The following is a 20,258-nucleotide window of genomic DNA, read 5'->3' as shown; positions in this document are numbered from 1 at the left end:
TTATTTTCTTATATTTTTTCTAGGGGCAGATTTATTGAAACTAACCAGAGATGATGTGATTCAAATTTGTGGCCCTGCAGATGGAATCAGGCTTTTTAATGCATTAAAAGGCCGGTATGTAATTAGTGCTAAAATATCAACAAGGTTGAATTTCACATGGGTTTGGATTCAGGAATTCCTCATAGTGCTCTCTACAACTATATACATCTTGTCAGAACATGTTCTTTAATGCCTACCATGTACTAAACAAGATGAAAAAATCCTTTCTTAAATGTGATCCAAAGAATTCCCTGTGATGTCTCGTTTTTCATTTCCACGATGTGTTTTCATCCATTAAGTCTTCATTGTCCTTATCATGAGCCTGAACTGTCCTGGGGATATGGGAAAACAGACAAGGTGCTCATTGTTAGGGAGTTTACTTTTTAGTGTGCAGAGGTAGAGATCTGAACAGTAAGTATGTTAGGTAGTGGTATTTGTTTTGAAGGAAAACAGAACAAGCAAAAATAAGAATCCGTTTCGTCTGGAGAAGAGCTCTATCTTAAGTCTGGGTGGGAATCGCTTTTGTCTGCTTGCCAATTTGTGGTTCTTGTTAGGATTCACAGTTTTGAACAGGTCATGTGATACTGATGGAAAAACCATACAAGTCAGTGGTAGTAACCAAATATAGTGACTAATCAAATAGATGGTGACATGTGTGTCACAAGGGATGTCAAATCAGATCGGCTGTAATCTTGGAAAATTTTGAAAAAACTGAAATGCAAGAGTTGGAGCTTTGGGGAAGTAAAGAACAGATCTTTCATTTTTAAGTGTGTTATCTAAAGAGCTTATAAATAAGAGGAATAAGATGAGCAGATCAAGAGGTAATTTAATGTCTTTTTCTAAGAAGTAAGAGGAACAGAAAGAGAGCTTAGGCCATTTAGGAGAGATATGAGAGAATTAACATGCTCTAGTTTACCATGCTGCCATTTGTAAGTCAATGATGTATCCAAAACCTGACCCATAAAACAGTGCGTATATGACCCCTCCAAGGGTCATGTGGTAATCATTTTTTGTTATGACAAAGTACCTGAGCACCTTATTTATAATAGAAAAGGCTTACGTGGCTCACAGTTCTGGACATTCACAGTCTAAGAATAGGCAGGCCCTACTCGTTCTGCCTCTGGTGATGGTTTTCTTGAGGGCAGGAGTCCCAGGGTTGCACAGGGCATAACATGGCAAGATATGAGAGCAGCACGCTTGTCCATCTGTGTCTGTGTCATAAAATCAGCAGAATCGAATGACGGGGGCTCAACCCCAAAGGCCCAGACCAATCCAGTCCCTCGCAAAGGCCCTCTCTAAACACTGTGATTGGATTAAGTTTTCTTGGTGCAATCCAAACCATAGCCAATCACATATTCAAGTGACTGCACAGGCCAGGTAGCGACTGCAAATGGGTGTAAGGTGAAGATGTAATTGCTTTCATGTGTGAGTGATGGCCTCAGATGGCTAGGTCTCAGTTTTCAAGGGAAGCCAAGAGTTTGAAGGTTTATGTAATGCCTCCTGTCCAACTAATTCAACTTAAGAAACAGGAACCCATCCACCTTGAGAGAGCTAATACAACATAGCAAACGAAGGGCATTCGCCTGATGAGCTGCCAGTTTTCAACTCTTGCTTTCTCCTATTAATGTAGAAATGCAAATTCTCCCTTAAAATGTGCTTTTAGAAAATATAAGACTAACCACTCCCCTTTTCTCCCCCTTAGGATGGTGCGTCCAAGGTTAACCATTTATGTTTGTCAGGAATCATTGCACTTGAGGGAGCAGCAGCAGCAGAAGCATGAGGATGGAGACTCAAATGGTACCTTCTTCGGTAGGTCATTCTGGATAAACCAGGATAGACGTGAGGAAAGGTGATGGGGTGACTTACGGGCACGCGTGAGGGGACATTACAAACAGCAGATTCAGCATTTGCTGGAAGCAGTGGCAGTCGTTAACCATTGAGCCTCTCGGAGATGCCAGGTGTTGGGTGGACATTTGGCCCAGCGGTTAAGACGCCAAGTCCCGTATCCGAGCACCTGGGTTCAGTACCCACCTTCAGCTCCTAACTGCAGCTCCCTGTAATGCAGACCCTAGGGGCCGCAGTGCTGGCTCATGTGACTGGCTTCCTGCCACGCGTGTGGGAGCCTGGCCTACGTGCTCAGCTCCAGCCTGGGGAGTGAGTCGGTGGCTAGGAACGCTCTCTCTCCTTCTCTGTGTCTGTCTGCTTCTCAAACAAGTTCTTAAGAACAAAAGCTGCTGTGCTCAACACTTTTCTCATGCTTTAATTTTTACAACTAATGCCTGCTCTTAACAGTGGATTTTATTGTTATCTTAACATGTCGATGGAGAAAATGAGACCTGGAAATATTAAACAGCTTGCTCTAGGCCCCACAGCTAGCAGCACTCGAGTAGTGTGATATCCGAGTCCCTCAGAAATGTGGGTATCCCCGGTGATGAGATGGCCTGTAAGAGCAGAGAACTCTCCGTACTGACTGCTGCTGCTTCTCCCTTCTGCAGTGTACCATGCCGTCTACCTGGAAGAACTGACAGCTGTTGAATTGACGGAGAAAATTGCTCAACTTTTCAGCATTTCCCCGCGCCAGATCAGCCAGATTTACAAGCAGGGGCCAACAGGGATCCATGTGCTCATCAGTGACGAGGTAGGGTTTTCAGGACGGTTTTGTCACCAGACGACAGTTCGTCTGTCGGGTTATGCAGCAGGAGCAGGAGCAGGAGCAGGAGCAGGAGCAGGAGCAGGAGCAGACCTGCTGGGGCATTCTGTTTCCTGGACCAGAGAGCTTTAACCTTTGCTTGCTTAGCTCCTAAAATGATTTTTAAAAAACCATGTATCTCTTTGCACATTTTTAGGTAGACTCAGCATTTTTGTTACAAGTTCAAGTAATTTAAAAGATGCCATTTCTGGGCATGTATGACATGGAAAAATGAAACGGTGTATCTCTTTTCAAATTGTATTCCACACAACCTAAGTACAAGTGTGATTTAGTACTACCATTAGCCATTTAAAAACCACATGACTATACGTTAACAGTTAGAATTTTTGTATGATTCTTCTGTTTCCTCAGACTCATATTCAATTTCTCCCTTAGAATTTTGTTTTCCCATAATTTACTTTTATGCTCAAGCATCTTTTATTGATTACCCTACCAGTTTCTTTAAAACAAAAATTTATTTCAGTCAAAAAGTTTATTTCTATAAAAGTTAAACTTTTTATTTCTTTTGAATAGTTATTACCGATTTTGCAATTGGTTAACAAATATATTACATATTCTACTAAGTAATTATTAAACATTAAGAAGGAATTTATTAGAAGGGCATCTATTAATGAGGTAGATGGAATTATTGCAGGCCCACCCCCAGCCTCGCCCACAGTTAATTCATCTGTAGATGACTATTGCCTGTTGAGCACTAGGATGGCCTGCCGTGCGGTATCAATTCCATCCTCTTTCTCTCCCATAGATAGAAGTGCATTGGAATGTGGTTCAGATAAATTGACAGGCAGGAATGGGCGAAGTTTTGGTTAACTTTTGAATTGTGTACCAGAAACTACATGGTGATGTAATCAGAAATTGCTTTGAGTCGCCTGTCATTTGGCGGTTTATGATCAGGTCACTCTTCCCTTCTAGCGAAAGGCAAGAATTGAAAATCACCTGACTCAAGTGAGGGTTTGTTACCCAGTCATTAGTGCTCATTTTTGTAGTTCCACCTTGGCACGCCGAGGACAGGGCCCCCTAGTAGGATTCTGGAAGAGTGAAACTCATTTATTTGTTTCTGTACAACAAGAGAGTGGAGAAGGAAAATGAAGAGGTTTCTCACAAATGGAAGTGGAACACCTGGGAGTTGGTTCTCCTGTGTAGGCCTCTCAGTGTCTCTGCACCACTTGGAAGATCTTACCTGTTAACCCAAGGAAATGCATACTCCATTTTTAAGATCACTGTTCTAGAAGGCTCTGTTTTTAAAATTAAAGAATCAAAAATGGGAGGAGAAAAGAACCTATATGAAAGATCTCTGCGAGTGAGATCCCAGTGGAAAGAACAGGTCATCAAAAAAGGAGGTACCTTTCTCTGAAGGGAGGAGGGAACTTCCACTTTGACTATGACCTTGTCTAAATAAGATCAGAGTCAGCGAATTCAAAAGGCCTCCATAGCCTTGGCAACTCATGACAAGAGCCTAGGGAGATTACTGACACCATAAACAAGAGTGTCAATTTGTTAAGTCAACAACAGGAGTCACTGTGCACTTACTCATCATGTAGGATCTCTGTCCTTAAGGTGCTGTACATTGTGATTTAATGCTATAACTAGTACTCAAACAGTATTTTTTTTTTTAAAGATTTATTTATTTATTTGAAAGTCAGAGTTACACAGAGAGAGGAGAGGCAGAGGGAGAGAGAGAGAGGCCTCCCATCTGATGGTTCACTCCCCAACTGGCCGCAATGGCTGGAACTGCGCCGATCTGAAGCCAGGAGCCAGGAGCTTCTTCCGGGTCTCCCACATGGGGGCAGGGACCCAAGGACTTGGGCCATCTTCTACTGCTATCCCAGGCCATAGCAGAGAGCTAGATCGGAAGAGGAGCAGCCGGGACTTGAACCGGTGCCCATATGGGATGCCGGTGCTTCAGGCCAGGGTGTTAACCCGCTGAGCCACAACGCCGGCCCCACTCAAACAGTATTTTACACTTTGTGTTTCTGTGTGGGTGCAAACTGTTGAAAGGTTTACTTAATATATGCTAAATTGATCTAATGTATATAAAGATAATTGAAAATAAATCTTGATGTGAATGGAAGGAGAGAGGAAGCGGGAGAGGGGAGGGTTGCGGGTGGGAGGGAAGTTATGGGGGGGAAAGCCATTGTAATCCATAAGCTGTACTTTGGAAATTTATATTCATTAAATAAAAGTTTAAAAAAATGGGAGGAGGAAAAAAGAAAATAAGCTTGTTAAGCAGGCTTTTGAAAACTGGTTGGAGAAAACATCTGAGTCCATGGATCTGCAGGAAATACACTTTGCAGCCTGCGAAGCCTCCTTGTGAACCCTTGTGGATCTGGGCTAGTCCTTGGGAGCACAGAAGTAGAGGGGGTCATTTCCCACTGAAATCTAAAGTTACCAAATGCCACAGGATCCAAAGATATGCAGCCAACCAAAGTTTTTAATAAACAGCAAGTTTTCTTGCCTTTTCTTTTTTTTCCAGATGATACAGAACTTTCAGGAAGAAGCCTGTTTTATTCTGGACACAATGAAAGGTAATTAAATAGTAAAACAAACATCGTATTCTTAAGAATTTTAAAAACGTTTGTTCCGAGGTGGGCATTTGGTTAAGACACTGCTTGGGAGGGCTGTGTCCCGACCTTGGACCTTCTTGCTGATGCAGACCTTGGGAGGAAGCGGTGATAGGTCAAGTACCACCTAGGAGCAAAACCCAGATTGAGTTCCTGGCTTTGGCCTGGCCCAGCCCTGGCTATGTGTAGGCATTTGGGAAGTGAACTAGTAGATGGGAGATTCCTCCCCACTCCTGTCCCCCAGTCTCTTTGCCTTTCAAAGATGCCTCAAGTATTTGGGTCCCTGCTGCCCACGTGGGAAACCCAGATGTAGTTCCAGGCTCCTGTCTTTAGCCTAGCCCAGTCTTGGCTGTTGAAGGTATTTTGAGAGAGAGCCAGTACATGGAAGATATCTCTCTCTCTCTTTCTCTCTGTATGTCTCTCTCTCTCTCTCTCTCTTTTTTTTTTTTTTTTTTTTTTTTATAGGCAGAGTTAGACAGTGAGAGAGAGAGAGAGAGAGACAGAAAGAAAGGTCTTCCTTTTTCTGTTGGTTCACCCCCCAAGTGATTGCTATGGCCGGCGCGCTGCGCCGATCCGAAGCCAGGAGCCAGGTGCTTCCTCCTGGTCTCCCATGCAGGTGCAGGGCCCAAGCTCGTGGACCATTCTCCACTGCACTCCCGGGCCACAGCAGAGAGCTGGACTGGAAGAGGAGCGACTGGGACTTGAACCCGGCGCCCATATGGGATGCCAGCGCCGCAGGCGGAGGATTAGCCAAGTAAGCCACGGCGCTGGCCAAGAAAGTGACATTATTAAAGATTGTTCCCTTCTGTGAGTTGGCCTCTTATAGACAAAGTGTACCTGATGACCTCTACCATTCTCTCCATCTTGCATTGACAAATGAGGACACTGAGGCATGTTTATTTATGGGGCTGGTGATGTGGCATAGTGGGTAAAGCTGCTGCCTGTGATGCCGGCATCCCATATAGGTACTGGTTGGCTCCCTGCTAATGGCCTGGGAAAGGCAGCGGAAGATAGCCTAAGTGTTTGGACCCTACCACCCACATGAAAGATCCTGGATGAAGCTCCTGGCTCCTGGCTTCGGCCTAGCCCAGCCCTGGCTATTGGAGCCATCTGGGGAGTGAACCAGTGGATGGAAGATCTCTCTCTGTCTTTCTCTTTCTCTCTTTGTAACTCAGACTTTCAAATAAATAAGTACATCTTTAAAAAAAAGTTTATATTTTCATCTACTTGAAAATCAGTGAGAGAGAAAGAAAGACAGAGACAGAAATAGATCTTGGTCTACTGGCTCACTTCCCACATGTCTGCTGTAGCTAGTAGGCTGCCCAGGCCAAATCCAGGAGCCGATAACTCCAGCCAGGTCCCCACAGGGGTGACAGAAGTGCAAGCATCTGAGCCGTCTACTGCCTCCCAGGATCCCTTAGCAGGAAGCTGGATTGGAAGCGAGGTACTGGGACTGGGACTGGCACTCTGGTGTAGGATGTAGGCATCCCAAGCAGCAGCTTGACCCTGTGGGCCATGATGCCTACCCTGAGGCATGTTTTTTCTTTTATAATGCATATTTGTTACAAATGCTCCTTGACTTACAGTAGTTACATCCTGTTACATCCATCCTAAGTTGAAAATGTTTTTTTTTTTTTTTTTAAGATTTATTTATTGAAAGCAGTGTTACACACAGAGGCAGAGGCAGAGAGAGAGAGAGAGTGAGTGAGTGAGCGAGCGAGTGAGCGAGCGAGCTGTCTTCATCCACTGGTTCACTCCCCAGATGGCTGCCAGTGGCTGGAGATGAGCCGATCTGGAGTCAGGAATCAGGAGTCAGGAGCTTTTTCCAGGTCTCCCACACAGATGCAGGGGCTCAAGGATTTGGGCCATATTCTATTGCTTTCCCAAGTCATAGCAGAGAGCTGGATCAGAAGTGAGCATCTGGGACTCAAACTGGTGTCCATATAGGATGCCGGCACTGCAGGTGGCAGCTTTACCTGCTATACCATAGTACCGGCCTGAAAATACTTTTAATATACCAAACTACCAGAGTATTACTGCTTAGCAACGTGGTACACTGTAGGGTATCAGTTATTTACCCTCGTGACCGCATGGCCGAGAGCTGCGCTCACTGTGCTGCTCACCCTTACCAGAGGATATTGCACTGCATGGCGCTAGCCTAGGGCAGGTTCAGCACTAAAGTAGAGTTTCTGTTGCATACATACTGCTGTTGCACCACTATATGTCCAGATCTCTCAAGTGAGGGGTGGGCTTTTGGCCTAGCAGTTAAGACACCGATTAGGATGCCCACAGCCCATTTTCCCATATTCGAATGCTTAGGTTTGAGCTCTGGTGCCAGCTCCTCACTCCACCTTCCTGCTAACGAACACCAGGGAGGCAGCACCAAAGCGTCAGGAAGTTGGCTTCCTGGGAGACTTGGACTGAATTCCGACTCCCAACTTCAGCCACCCCCCACTGTTGCTCCACCAGTGGATGATGGGAGCTAGCTCGCTCTCTGCCTCTCAAATAAACAGATAAATCATTTGTAAGAAGTTTTTAGTGGAACCACTGGGAGCTGGGGACCAACGGCACTAGTATTCCATTCTAAGTGTGCTGCGGAGAGGGGCTTTGGGGCAGTGGTTAAGTTTGGATCCTGGCTATTCCCCTCCCAGCCCCTTCCTGCTGTTGAGCACCCTGGGAAGCAGCAGGTGATGGCTCAGGTGTCTGTGGCCCTGCCACCCACGTGGGCGACTTGGATGGAATTCTGGGCTTCTGGCTTTCGGGTGGACCTAGTCCTAGCCATTGCAGGCATTTGGGGAATGAACTAACAGATGGAAGATCTCTCTCCATCTACCTCTGTCTTGCTATGTGTTTGAAATAAAATGAAAATTAAATAAAAATATTAAAAGGAAAAATGTATTTTAATTTTTAAAAATTTATTTGTTTATTTGAAAGGCAGAGTTAAAAAGAGAGAGGAGAATAAATATTTATTTATTTAGAGAAAAGTAAGATTTAAGTCAGACCTCTGGGTAGAGTGGCTGGGAGGGGGGTGTCAAGAATAAACCTTTAAAACAAACAAACAAACAAAACACAGAGAGAGGAGAGAGACAGAGAGAGAGAGATCTTCCATCCACTGATTCAATTCCCAAATGGCCACGATGGCCAGGGCTGGGCCAAGCCAAAGCCCGGAGCGTCATCCAGATCTCTTACATGGGTGGCAGGGCCCACGCACTTGAGCCATCTTCTGCTGCTTTCCCTGGCGCATTAGCTGGATCAGAAGTGGAACAGCCAGGACGGGTACCCATAGGGGATGCAAGCACTCTATGCGGCAGCTTACCCTGCTGCACCACAGCGCTGGCCCTGAAAGAGGTTTTTACAAAGCTATGCTGCCTTTTTTCCTGTGGGTGGTTTCTTCCTCAGGAGAACCCTACCATATTTGTTTTCTCCCACTGTGTTTCAGAGGTGACTAAAGATCATTTTCTCTTTCTCCTTTTTTTAATACAGCAGAAACCAATGATAGTTATCATATCATACTGAAATAGGGGCATTGTGTGCTCAGTGGCTGCTGCTTCCTTCACCTCCTGCAAACTGACTTCTTCGAGACGGGAATGGACAGCAATCTGCAGCACCTCGTCCGTCTGACTGTGTATGGAGGAGTGTGGGCCGTGGAGGCGGAATCCCAGCTGTCTGTGTTGGCTCAAGCTTTCGTGGTACACACAGATCACTGCCCAGCATGCAGCTCTGCAGCTGTTTCCTAGTCACAGTTTCTGGATCCTGTGGTTGAATGTCAGTAGAAACTCCACATCATTTAGGGTGTATGTAGGGCATGATGATGATGAGTACTGTGTGCTGTTGAATGGAAAGATGTTACATATTGTGATATGGAGCCATGTAATTTTTATCTAATATAAAAATGAACACCTATATTCCTAAGACTAGGCCCTCAGTCTCCTTTGCACTGAACATGGGAGCATCTCTGCTTTTTGCCACAGTTGGTCTTTGAGAACTTCGCCAATGAGGAGAAATATGGAGATAATTTTTCTTTTGGTTCCCCAGTAGTGTTATGACCAATAATAATTTTAGTTAACACTCACTGATCCAGGAAGTGAGAGAAATTCTTAATGGATTATCTTGGTCAATCCTCTTAATAACCGTGTATGTATGTAACTGCGGGTGAGGCCAGGGAGACACGTAGTGGCCTTGTAGCATGCGACAGGACAGGCAGCTAGCACGTAGTGATGCTGACATCCAAGCCCAAGCAATGTGGCACTCATTCTTCACCATCCAGCACCGACAACGCCCCCATCACAGCTGTGCTTGCCTGGGTTTCCTCCTGTGGCTCTCCTGATGAATAGGACAAAGCACCGCATGTGAACCGAGGGTTAGCCACTGGGAGAGGCAGACCACACCTTCATGATGATGCACACGTCGAGTCTTGCAACATATTGAACACATAGATGCTTTTTTAAGTGTCGTCAGCTATCGCAATCACAGAATTTTAGGTGTTGAAAATTTGGGATTATCTATAACCAAAACTCACTATGCTTGAATGACATTCTCAAAATGATTTATTAATGAGTTAGGCTAATCCCTGCTTTCATGTTCTCTTCTTTGCATCTTTTCTTGGTTTAGAATGTTCTTTTATTCATGTAGTGTTCTTTTATTTAAGCTTTATAAGAAATTTATTGCCATCCCATTGACATTTTCACCATCTGTTTTTTTTCTTCCTGAAGAACGATTGTGTGGTGTCTGTGTGTGTGTGTGCGCAAGCATGTGAATAACTGTATAGCCATTGATTTTCTGTTTTCACATGAAAGGTTTATCCAGAAGTCTCTTCACAGAATATGTGGAAGTGAACAAAGATAAGTTCAAAGATTCTGTATTAGATTTGGATTTGTGTGTGTGTGTGTGTAAGGCATTTGATAACATTTAAGTGTTTTTTATACAGAAATTTTTGTTCATTAAAATCAACCTGAAACATGGCTAATTTCTCTTGGTTTAAAACAACTTAAAACCTGAAACCAGAAAATTCAGTCAGTGAGCTGTTTAAACTTGACCTGCACAAATTGATGTACTATGCCGAAATGCTTCTTTAGTGAATTCTTCCCAGCCGTCCCCATTTTGAGGCGGTGTTTATAGTCGTATTCTTTTTTTATTTTTTTGACAGGCAGAGTGGACAGTGAGAGAGAGAGAGAGAGACAGAGAGAAAGGTCTTCCTTTGCCGTTGGTTCACCCTCCAATGGCCGCCGCAGCTGGCGCACCGCGCTGATCCAAAGGCAGGAGCCAGGTGCTTCTCCTGGTCTCCCATGGGGTGCAGGGCCCAAGCACTTGGACCATCCTCTACTGCCCTCCCTGGCCACAGCAGAGAGCTGGCCTGGAAGAGGGGCAACCGGGACAGAATCCGGCACCCCGACCGGGACTAGAACCCGGTGTGCCGGTGCCACAGGCGGAGGATTAGCCTATTGAGCTGCAGTGCCGGCCTACAGTCGTGTTCTGTTCCTGGGACTGGTTCTCAGCCTCAGTGAAGTGAACTCTCCTCTCCTCAGCAGGCCACTGTGATTTTCGTTTATTTCCCCATTTCTGTCTGGAGGTGAGAGTGGGTGGGTGGATGAGGTGACTTTTGAAAGAAATGTTTAATTAATCAACTAATTAATCACAAGTTACAGGGCGAGACAGATAGTTTTCCATCTGCTGGTGTATTCCCCAGATGGCTGCAAGGGCCAGCACTGGGCCAGGCGGAAGCCAGGAGCCAGGAGCTCCATCCGGGTTGCCCATGTGGGTAGCAAGGGCCCAGACACTTGTGCCATCTTTGGCTTTTTCCAGGCACATGCGCAGGGAGCTGGATCGGAAATGGAGCAGCTGGAACACAGCCGGTGCCGTGTGGGATGCTGGCATTGTAGGCATCTACTTTATCAGCTACACCACAGTGCTGGATGCGACTAGGTGGTGTTTAAGGTTCCTTCAGGATCTGCGACTCTGTGACATTTGCTTATTGCATTTGTACATGTGTGTGTGTGTGTGAACTTAGATATGTGTGTGTGCATATATACATATACATATACATATATATATATGTTGATTTTTACTTGAAGTCAGGGTTGTTTTAGAATAGTCTTCAGACCTTAAATTTATCAAAAAATCTTTAGGCTTTCTTTAGCTCTCTCCAAAATTTCATTGTGCCAGTGCTATATAATCAGTAAGAATTGCTTTAGTGATACAGCATTGTAATTATTCAGCTTGCTTTAAAAACTGTATATGTTCAGTGTTGGTCCCTTCAGCTATAATGCAGATTTCCAACTAGCTTTTTCTTTATGAAAGTAATGTCTAAAATGATAAATACAAACAGTAAACAAGGGTATAACCCCTCTCCTCACCCCGGAATCCCACTCCAGGAGTAATCCTTGAAAACCTGCCCCTATCACGTGCAGACACGCACACACATAGTCTAATGGGCTCACGTGTGTTTAACAAATCTTGAATATCTTTGCATTTGAGGATTTATAGTTCTGCATTACTTTTAAAAAGTGGCCACTCCTTATGGATATCATGCAAGTACATGCATTTTCATGAGTGTTTTTGCACCTATCTCTAAGATATATATTCCTAGAAGTAAAATGTTCTGCTGGTGCCGTGGCTCACTTGGTTAATCCTCTGCCTGCGTTGCCAGCATCACATATGGGCACTGGGTTCTAGTCCCGGTTGCTCCTCTTCCAGTCCAGCTCTCTGCTGTGGCCTGGGAAGGCAGTGGAGGATGGCCCAAGTGCTTGGATGCCTGCAACCGCGTGGGAGACCAGGAAGAAGCACCTGGCTTCTGGCTTCGGATTGGCTTAGCTCCAGCCGTGGCGACCATTTTTGGGGAGAACCAATGGAAGGAAGAGCTTTCTCTCTGTCTCTCTCCCTCACTGTCTAACTTTATCTGTCAAATAAAAAAAAATTTTTAAATAAAGAAGTAAAATGTTCTGAACCTCACTTTTTTCACAGTGTGACGGCTGAAATGAAAATAGATGATTTAATATTTCCATTACAGTGAGAGGTTTATATGAAAAAAACGGTTACATCTGAAGCTCTTCTGAGAGGTAGAGTAGCGTCCTGTTTAGCTTTTTTTTTTTTTTTTAGAGAGATAGATCTTTTTATTTTTTTATTTTATTTTTTTATTTGACAGGTAGAGTTATAGACAGTGAGAGAGAGACAGAGAGAAAGGTCTTCCTTCCGTTGGTTCACCCCCCCAAAATGGCTGCTACTGCCGGTACCTGCGCTGATGTGAAGCCAGGAGCCAGGAGCTTCCTCCTGGTCTCCCATGCGTGTGCAGGGCCCAAGTCTTGAGCCGTCCTCCACTGCCTTCCCAGGCCACAGCAGAGAGCTGGACTGGAAGAGGAGCAGCCGGGACTAGAGCCCGGCGCCCATATGGGATGCTGGCGCCGCAGGCGGAGGATCAACCAAGTGAGCCACAGTGCTAGCCCCCCTATTTAGCTTTAACCATTGTCTATATTATTTCCTTGAAGTATAGTAGGTTGCATGCAGACAGATCTGCTCTGTAAATCTTACAGGAGTCATTGGGAACGAAAAGGGAGGACTCTTAAGCATTGAGTATTACTTGCTATATGAAATGTGGCTCTGAAGCAGTGTGAGTGTTTGTCCAATATTTTGGCCCAGTAAGGGTGTTTGCCCACATGAGTTATTTGAGAAGTCATGGGGCCGGCGTTTTGGCATAGTGGGTAAAACCACTGCCCGCTATGCTGGCATCCCACATGGGCATCAGTTCTATTCCTGGCTGCTCCACTTCTGATCCAGCTCCCTGTTATTGGCCTGGGAAAGCAGTGGAAGATGGCCCAAGTACTTGGGCCCTTGCATCCACGTGGGAGACCCGGAAGAAGCTCTTGGTGCCTGGTTTCAGCCAGGCCAGCCCCTGGTCATTGCAACCATCCGGGGAGTAAACCAGTGGATGGATGGATGACCTTTCTCTCTCTGTCTCTCTGTGTAACTCTGACTTTCAAGTAAATAAATAAATCTTTAAAAAAAAAGTATTTAAGGGGAGGAAATGGAGGTGTCTTCCTGGCTGGAAAATTATTACAACAGAAGACAAAGACCCGAGGAAGCAGTGTGCACGTCAGAGGCAGATACTCTGTTATCCGACGTCAGGCGCTGGGTTTGATGTGAGGACAGAGAACGCTCACCGCTAAGCAGGAGGGTACGTGGGAAGCTTGGCAAGTGAGGAAGCCTTGGGACTGTGGAACAGGCATTTTCAACCTAGGCATACTAGCGGAGTGTCAGAGCCCTGTGTGTCTGCATATATCCTGAGAAAGTCTTCTGTCCAGGCTCGCTACAGAGATTTAGGCCAGCTCGCAATAACTGTGGAGGGCTGTGCGAAGCTTCAGCGTTCAGTCTGGAAAGTACAGATTTGGACTGCGAGACTTGAAGTCAGGACCGAGCTTCTCCCTCTTCTGGCTTTCTTTCCCCTGGCCAGACCTAAGGATCTGTGATCTGTGAATCATTTTCTAACTTCACTCAGCCATTCATTTGCCTCCTGGGCTACCTGGGGATGGATCCACTACAGGAATTGGATCTCTTGTGGCCCCTGCTGGTTGTTAGGAGAAGTGCGGTTTTAGCAGGGAGGGCACAGATGTCCCACCATTTGCATCATGTGCGTGCTGCTCCGCAGACCGTAATCCTTCATCCTTCCTCATTCTTCTCCCTTAATTCATTTCTTAGTTGTGAGTTATGGCTTTTTCTACTGGAGTACTTCCATTTGTGATTAGCTTTTGTTCTAGGATACCAGCTTAAAAGAGTAACTTACTACTGCTGCAAAACGGAATAAGCCAGGAAAGATGCCCCTTGTAACACTAGAGTGATGATGTAGCTTCTGTCTTTTTGCTTCTTTGGTTTTTGCATACATATTTTTCCTTGCTTCTCCTAATGACCTTAGGTTTGACCTTTGACCTTGACCTTTCATGTATTTCCACTTCCTTCCTGTCTTCCTTCTTCACTTCCAGATTTTTTTTTAAAGATTTATTTATTTATTTTTTTTTATTTTATTTTATTTTATTTTATTTTATTTTTTTTTTGACAGGCAGAGTGGACAGTGAGAGAGAGAGTCAGAGAGAGAAAGGTCTTCCTTTTTGCCGCTGGTTCACCCTCCAATGGCCGCCGCTGCAGCCGGCGCACCGCGCTGATCCTGGCAGGAGCCAGGAGCCAGGTGCTTTTTCCTGGTCTCCCATGGGGTGCAGGGCCCAAGCACCTGGGCCATCCTCCACTGCACTCCCTGGCCATAGCAGAGAGCTGGCCTGGAAGAGGGGCAACCGGGACAGAATCCGGCGCCCCAACCGGGACTAGAACCCGGTGTGCCGGCGCCGCAAGGTGGAGGATTAGCCTATTGAGCCACGGCGCCGGCTAAGATTTATTTATTTATTTGAAAGTTAGAGTTACAGAGAAGCAGAGGCAGAGAGAGAGGCAGAGGGAGAGGTCCTCCATCCTCTGGTTCATTCCCCAATTGGCCACATAGCCGGAGCTGCGCCAATCTGAAGCCAGGAGCCAGGAGCTTCTTCTGTCTCCCAAGTGGGTGCAGGGTCCCAAGGACTTGGGCCATCTTCTGCTGCTTTCCCAGGCCACGGCAGAGAGCTGGATAGGAAGTGGAGCAGCCGAGAGTCAAATTGGCGCCCATACGGGATGCCGGCACTGAAGGCAGCAGCTTTACCTGCTATGCCACAGCGCCGGCCCCAACTTTTAGAAGGCTTTAATTTTGAAAAGTTGAGAGGCAGGCATTTAGCATTTGCCACTTGGGATACTCAAGTCCCATACTGGAGTGCCTGGGCTTGAGTCCCCGCTCCACTGCCAGTCCAGCCTCCTGCTAACACGCACCCTGGGAGGCAGCCAGTGATGCTCAAGTACTTGAATCTCTGCCACCCACGTGAGGGCTCTGAATGGAGTTCCGGGCTCTTGCCATTGGCCTGGCCCATTCCCTTGCTGTTGCAGGCTTTTGGGGGAATGAATCAGTAAATGGAAGATCTCCCTCTGTCTGTTTCTGTATCTCTTTTTCTGCCTTTCAAATAAAATGAAAATAAATAGAAACTTAAAAAATGAACATTAAATGCAATTGGGAGCGGTAGAGAGAGGAACAGGGAGAGTGAGCATTCCCATCTGCCAGTTCACTCCCCAAAGGCCTGTGAGGGCCGGGACTGGGTTAAACCCAAACTGGGAACTCAGATGGGAGGCAGGAGCCCAGGCATGTGAGCTCTTAGTGCTGCCTCCCAGGATGCACTGTAACAGAAATTAGAGCCGAGCATGGAACCCAGGCACTGTGATAGGGGACTTGGCCATCTTAACCCCTAGGCAGTTTCTGCTTTCTGATTGCCGTGACACTGTGTTTTCCCCCAATTTTACACACCCTGATCGCTTTCTGTTAGTGTGAAATTGGTCACAAGGAGCTGTCTGTTTTCCTCTCGATATGGAGTATAATTAAATGCAAATTAGTGAGATACCACTTCAGGGCTCAATCTGCAGGCTTCTTTTCGGAATACAGTGTGTCTAAGATTTTGATCTTAACTCTCTAAGTCCAGCACACAGTATTCTCTCCTCCTATTTATTTTTTTCTTCTCTGGAGAGTGTATCCTTGTTTATCTTGTGGTGGTGCTGTGCAGTTGATATAGTGTATACTTTGGTGTCAGATAAGCCTGTGTTCAAATCTCATATCTTGCTCTTTCTGGGATTTGACCTTGGTCTCAATAATCCCTTCAAGCTTCAGCTTTATCATCTTAAAGATGAAATAATACTTCAGAGGAATTTTGCAGACTTGTAAAGGGATATGGAGTCTAAAACACAGTCTTATTTGGTACTGAATACATACTCAGTCGACCAGTAAAGTTAGGGATGCCAGTGACGACAAGGTCATGTCCACATGCAGACAGAGCTGCACGGCCAGCATAGGAACGCTGCCCACAGCGTGAGATCCGGCCTCTGTTTTCCTCTGTGGCTGCTGTTTTAACTGCTTCTTTCTGGCCTTGTATCTCTTCTTCTTGCCCACTGACATCTTTGCCCCTAAAACAAACCACCTGCTTGCAGCTTGTGCATTCTGAGCTCTCGTCTAAACATCTTGCAGTGTGTCTGAAGCAAAGTAGTAACATTCACAACTGGACATGCAGTGTTACCCTTAATATAATAACATGAGTGTTTCTCTTACTTTCTTTTTTTTTTTTTTTTTAAGATTTTATTTATTTGAGAGACAGAGTTACAGATAGTGAGAGGGAGATACAAAGAGAAAGGTCTTCCGTCCGCAATTGGCCACAATGGCCGGAGCTGTGCCAATCTGAAGCCAGGAGCTTCTTCTGGGTCTCCCACACGAGTGCAGGGGCTCAAGGGCTTGGGCCATCTTCTACTGCTTTCCCAGGCCATAGCAGAGAGCTGGATCGGAAGTGGAGCAGCCAGGACTAGAACTAGATCCCAGTTCCCACATGCGATATCGGTGCTGCAGGCAGAGGATTAACCCACTGCGCCACGGTGCCGCCCTCTTTGTAGTTTCTATTCTGCTTCACTTTAGCTTCCTACACTGCTGCCCCCTGCTGTTTCCTTCCCATAGGCCCAGCTTAGGCTGGAATAGAATTGTAGTTGTTATGGATAAACTGGGACCATGGTAATAATCTCCCTAGGGATTAAATCATGACAGTGACAATGAAATACGGTGAATAGTGACTATGATACGTGGTTGTGATGTTAGCCAGAGGTCAGGTGATCTTTTAAAACTGATTCTGTTATCTTAGAGGATGTGCTGTGGTTTGGCTATCTTCTAGTCTGGTGGCGTTAACCCACAGAGCTTGGGCATTTGGGAATACAGTACGTTGCCCAGGGTCGTATTACCAATGAGTGGAGGAACTGGGGTTTATATTCAGGACTCATGTCTTCTTCTTCTTCTTGTTTTTAAAGATTTATTTATTTGAGGGGCCGGCGCTGTGGCGCAATAGGTTAGTCCTCTGCCTGCGGCACCGGCATCCCATATGGGCACCGGTTCTAGTCTCAGCTGCTCCTCTTCCCATCCAGCTCTGTGCTATGGCCTGGGAAAGCAGCAGAAGATGGCTCAGGTCCTTGGGCCCCTGCACCTGTGTGGGAGACCACTTCAGATTGGCACAGCTCCGGCCATTGTGGCCAATTGTGGACAGTAGACCTTTCTCTTTGTCTCTCCCTCTCAGTATCTGTAACTCTACCTCTCAAATAAATAAATCTTTAAAAATTATTTATTTGAAAGGCAAGTTACAGAGAGACAGTAAGATTTTTCCATCCACTAGTTCACTCCCCAAATGGCAGCCCTGGCCAATCTGGAGCCAGAAGGCAGGAGCTTCTTCTGGGTACTTAGGCCATCTTTCCACTGCTTTCCCAGGCACATCAGCTGGATCAGAAGTAGAGCAGCTGGGTCTCAAATCAGTGCCCATATGGGATGCCGGAACCACAGGCAGTGGTTTTACCTGCTATGCCACAGCACAGGCCCCACCCATGTTCTCTCTCTCTCTCTCTCTCTCTCCCCTCTCCCTTTAATTTATTTGAGAGGAAAAGTTACAGACAGCGAGAGGGAGAGACAGAGAGCTGGGCCGATCTGAAACCAGGAGCCAAGAGCTTTCTCTGGGTCCAGGGTGCAGGGGCCCAAGCACTTGGGCCATCTTCTGCTTTCTCAGGCCATGGCAGAGAACTGGCTTGGAAGAGGAGCAGCTGGGACTTGAACTGGCATCCATATGGGATGCAGGTGTTGCAGGCAAAGGCTTAGCCTATTGTGCCACAGCGCTGGCGTCTCCACCCATATTCTTTATTATTTGTTAACTTCTCCACCCCTCCCCCTGCTACCCTCCCTATTTACTTGAAAGGCAGAATGAAAAAAGACAGAGCTGTCTTCCATTTGCTGGTTCACTGCCAAATGTCTACAATAGCCAGGCTGGGTCAGGCCAAACCAGGAGCCCAAAATTCCATCGGAGTCCCCCACATGGGTGCAGGAATCCAAGGTCTTGGGACGACTTCTGCTGCCTTCCCAGACCTCATGAGCGGAGCCAGATTGGATGTGGAGCAGTCTGAAACCGGCATCCAGATGGGATGCTGGCGTCTCCGGCAGTGGCTTTACCTGCCACAACACCAGCCCTGTGCATGGTACATTAAGGATTGCTTTTTTGTAATCTGATTTTCATTTTGCAATGGACTCTTGGAGTCTCTGACACCTAGGGAAAAAACAAATTCTTGACATTTTTGGCAAGCCATCTGACCTCTCAATTCTAAAGCTGAGCTGGCTTGGTAGCCAGTAGATTTAGCTTCGCAGATTCTTGACTGCAGTGGAAAATGTACTAGGATTGGGGACCAGCCTAGCTTGAGTTTAAATCCTTCCACATGAAGTGGGTGTTTAGCCTAGCAATTAAGACACCATTGTTCCTTTTCAGAGTGTGTGGGTTTGATTCTAGCTTCCAGCTAATGCAGACCCTGGCAGGCAGCAGTGATGAGGATGGCTCAAATCCCTCCTGGGGCTGGTGCTGTGGCACAGCGGGTTAAAGCCCTGGCCTGAAGTGCCAGCATCCCATATGGGTGCCAGTTCTGGTCCCGGCTGCTGCTCTTCTGATCCCGCTCTCTGCTATGGCCTAGGAAAACAGTGGAGGATGGCCCAAGTCCTTAGACCCCTGCACCTGCATGAGAGACCCAGAAGAAGCTCCTGGCTCCTGGCTTTGGATCAGCGCAGCTCCGGCCATTGTGGCCATTTGGGAAGTGAACCAGCGATGAAAGATCTTTCTCTCTTCTCTCTCTCCTTCTCTCCCTCCCTCCTTCCCTCCCTCCCTTCCTCTGCTTCTCTGTAACTCTGTCTTTCAAATAAATAAACCTTTACAATAAATCTAAGGCAAGGAGAGATTAAGGAGAAATATTAACTTGCACGGACGACGTGTGGACATGCAAACACGTATTAAGGGAATAAGGATATAGCTCGCTGGAGAAAGGGCAGAGGCCCTCCTCTCCTAGGCAGAGATGGGAGGGGAGAAGGACACAGGTGACGGGCAGCCTGGGGAGGAGGGCCACACCTAGTCACATCTGTCTCCCAGAGCCTTGCAGGTCCACACAGAGACAAGATAGGAAGGCAAGGCTGTGTGCCCTCAGCAAATCATACAGAACTTTTCTCAGTCTTCGCCTCACCATCTTAAAAATGGGTTGCAACGTGGTGGAGATCAAAGATCCTGGGAAGGGGGGCCGGGGCCTGCCGTGCTGGCATCCCAGCGGGGTTCTAGTCCCCGCTGCTCCTCTTCCTATCCAGCTCTCTGCTGTGGCCTGGGAAAACAGTGGAAGATGGCCCAAGTCCTTGGGCCCCTGCACCTGCGTGGGAGACCCAGAAGACGTTCCTGGCTCCTGGCTTTGCATCTGCGCAGCTCTGGCCATTGTGGCCAACTGGGGAGTGAACCAGCGATGGAAGACCTCTCTCTGTCTCTCTCTCAGTAGCTCTGCCTTTCAATAAATAAACTTAAAAAAAATTCTGGTAAGAAAGAGTTTCTGAAAACACCCAAGTGCACGATATACGCAGATCATTCAAGAGACTGCTTTTATTTTCTCCTAACCGTGGGCGCGAGTTAAGAGGTATTACTGCGTTCCCAGGCCACGGGAGCCTGGCGCCTGCGAAGGGGGAGCTGCAGAGGAGAATTCGCCCTTGACTATCTACGGCCGAGAGGCTTCCGTCGTGCGCTTCGCCTTCCCAGGGTCCGCTGCCGCAGGGAAGACGCCGGCGCGGAAACCGGCTGCGCCGGGCCCGGGCTCCGGCTTCGCGGCCGTCGCCGCCCGCCGCTCCCAGCATGCTCCTGGGCGCGGGGGGCAGGGGCGGGCCGCGCGAGACTCCATTTCCCAGCCTGCCCCGGGGCGCGGCCGGGACGTGCCGGCGCCTATAAGAGTCGGAGCGCTGCGGCCGGAGCCTATTGTTAGCCGGAGCCGGGGCGGTTCTGGGCTTCTGCTGCCAGGGGCGCCCGCGTTGCCGG

General features: G+C 47.0%; 1 protein-coding gene across 6 annotated transcripts in view; it reads left to right on the top strand.

The window, feature by feature from the left end:
- The window catches only part of TFCP2 (transcription factor CP2), a 69,649-nt gene extending 59,378 nt beyond the window's left edge, over positions 1-10,271 (top strand). For 4 of the 6 annotated variants that reach the window (XM_070052245.2, XM_089308362.1, XM_089308364.1 and 1 more), the window contains 5 exons: positions 24-114; positions 1,742-1,848; positions 2,535-2,677; positions 5,223-5,274; positions 5,927-8,828. In XM_070052245.2, the coding sequence (XP_069908346.2) occupies positions 24-114; positions 1,742-1,848; positions 2,535-2,677; positions 5,223-5,274; positions 5,927-6,015 (482 nt within the window). In that variant the 3' untranslated portion in view covers positions 6,016-8,828. Of the gene's footprint in view, positions 1-23; positions 115-1,741; positions 1,849-2,534; positions 2,678-5,222; positions 5,275-5,926 lie in introns of all 6 variants that reach the window. The other 2 variants (XM_051846295.3, XM_051846294.3) reach the window with 2 other exon arrangements.
- Positions 10,272-20,258: the final 9,987 nt, after the last annotated feature.

This window comes from Oryctolagus cuniculus, chromosome 11 (assembly GCF_051225735.1).
Source record: "Oryctolagus cuniculus isolate XC-2025 breed Fujian yellow rabbit chromosome 11, ASM5122573v1, whole genome shotgun sequence".
NCBI classification, from domain to species: domain Eukaryota; kingdom Metazoa; phylum Chordata; class Mammalia; order Lagomorpha; family Leporidae; genus Oryctolagus; species Oryctolagus cuniculus.
Note: the sequence above shows the minus strand (reverse complement) of the source record. Positions and strands in the feature narration are given on the sequence as shown.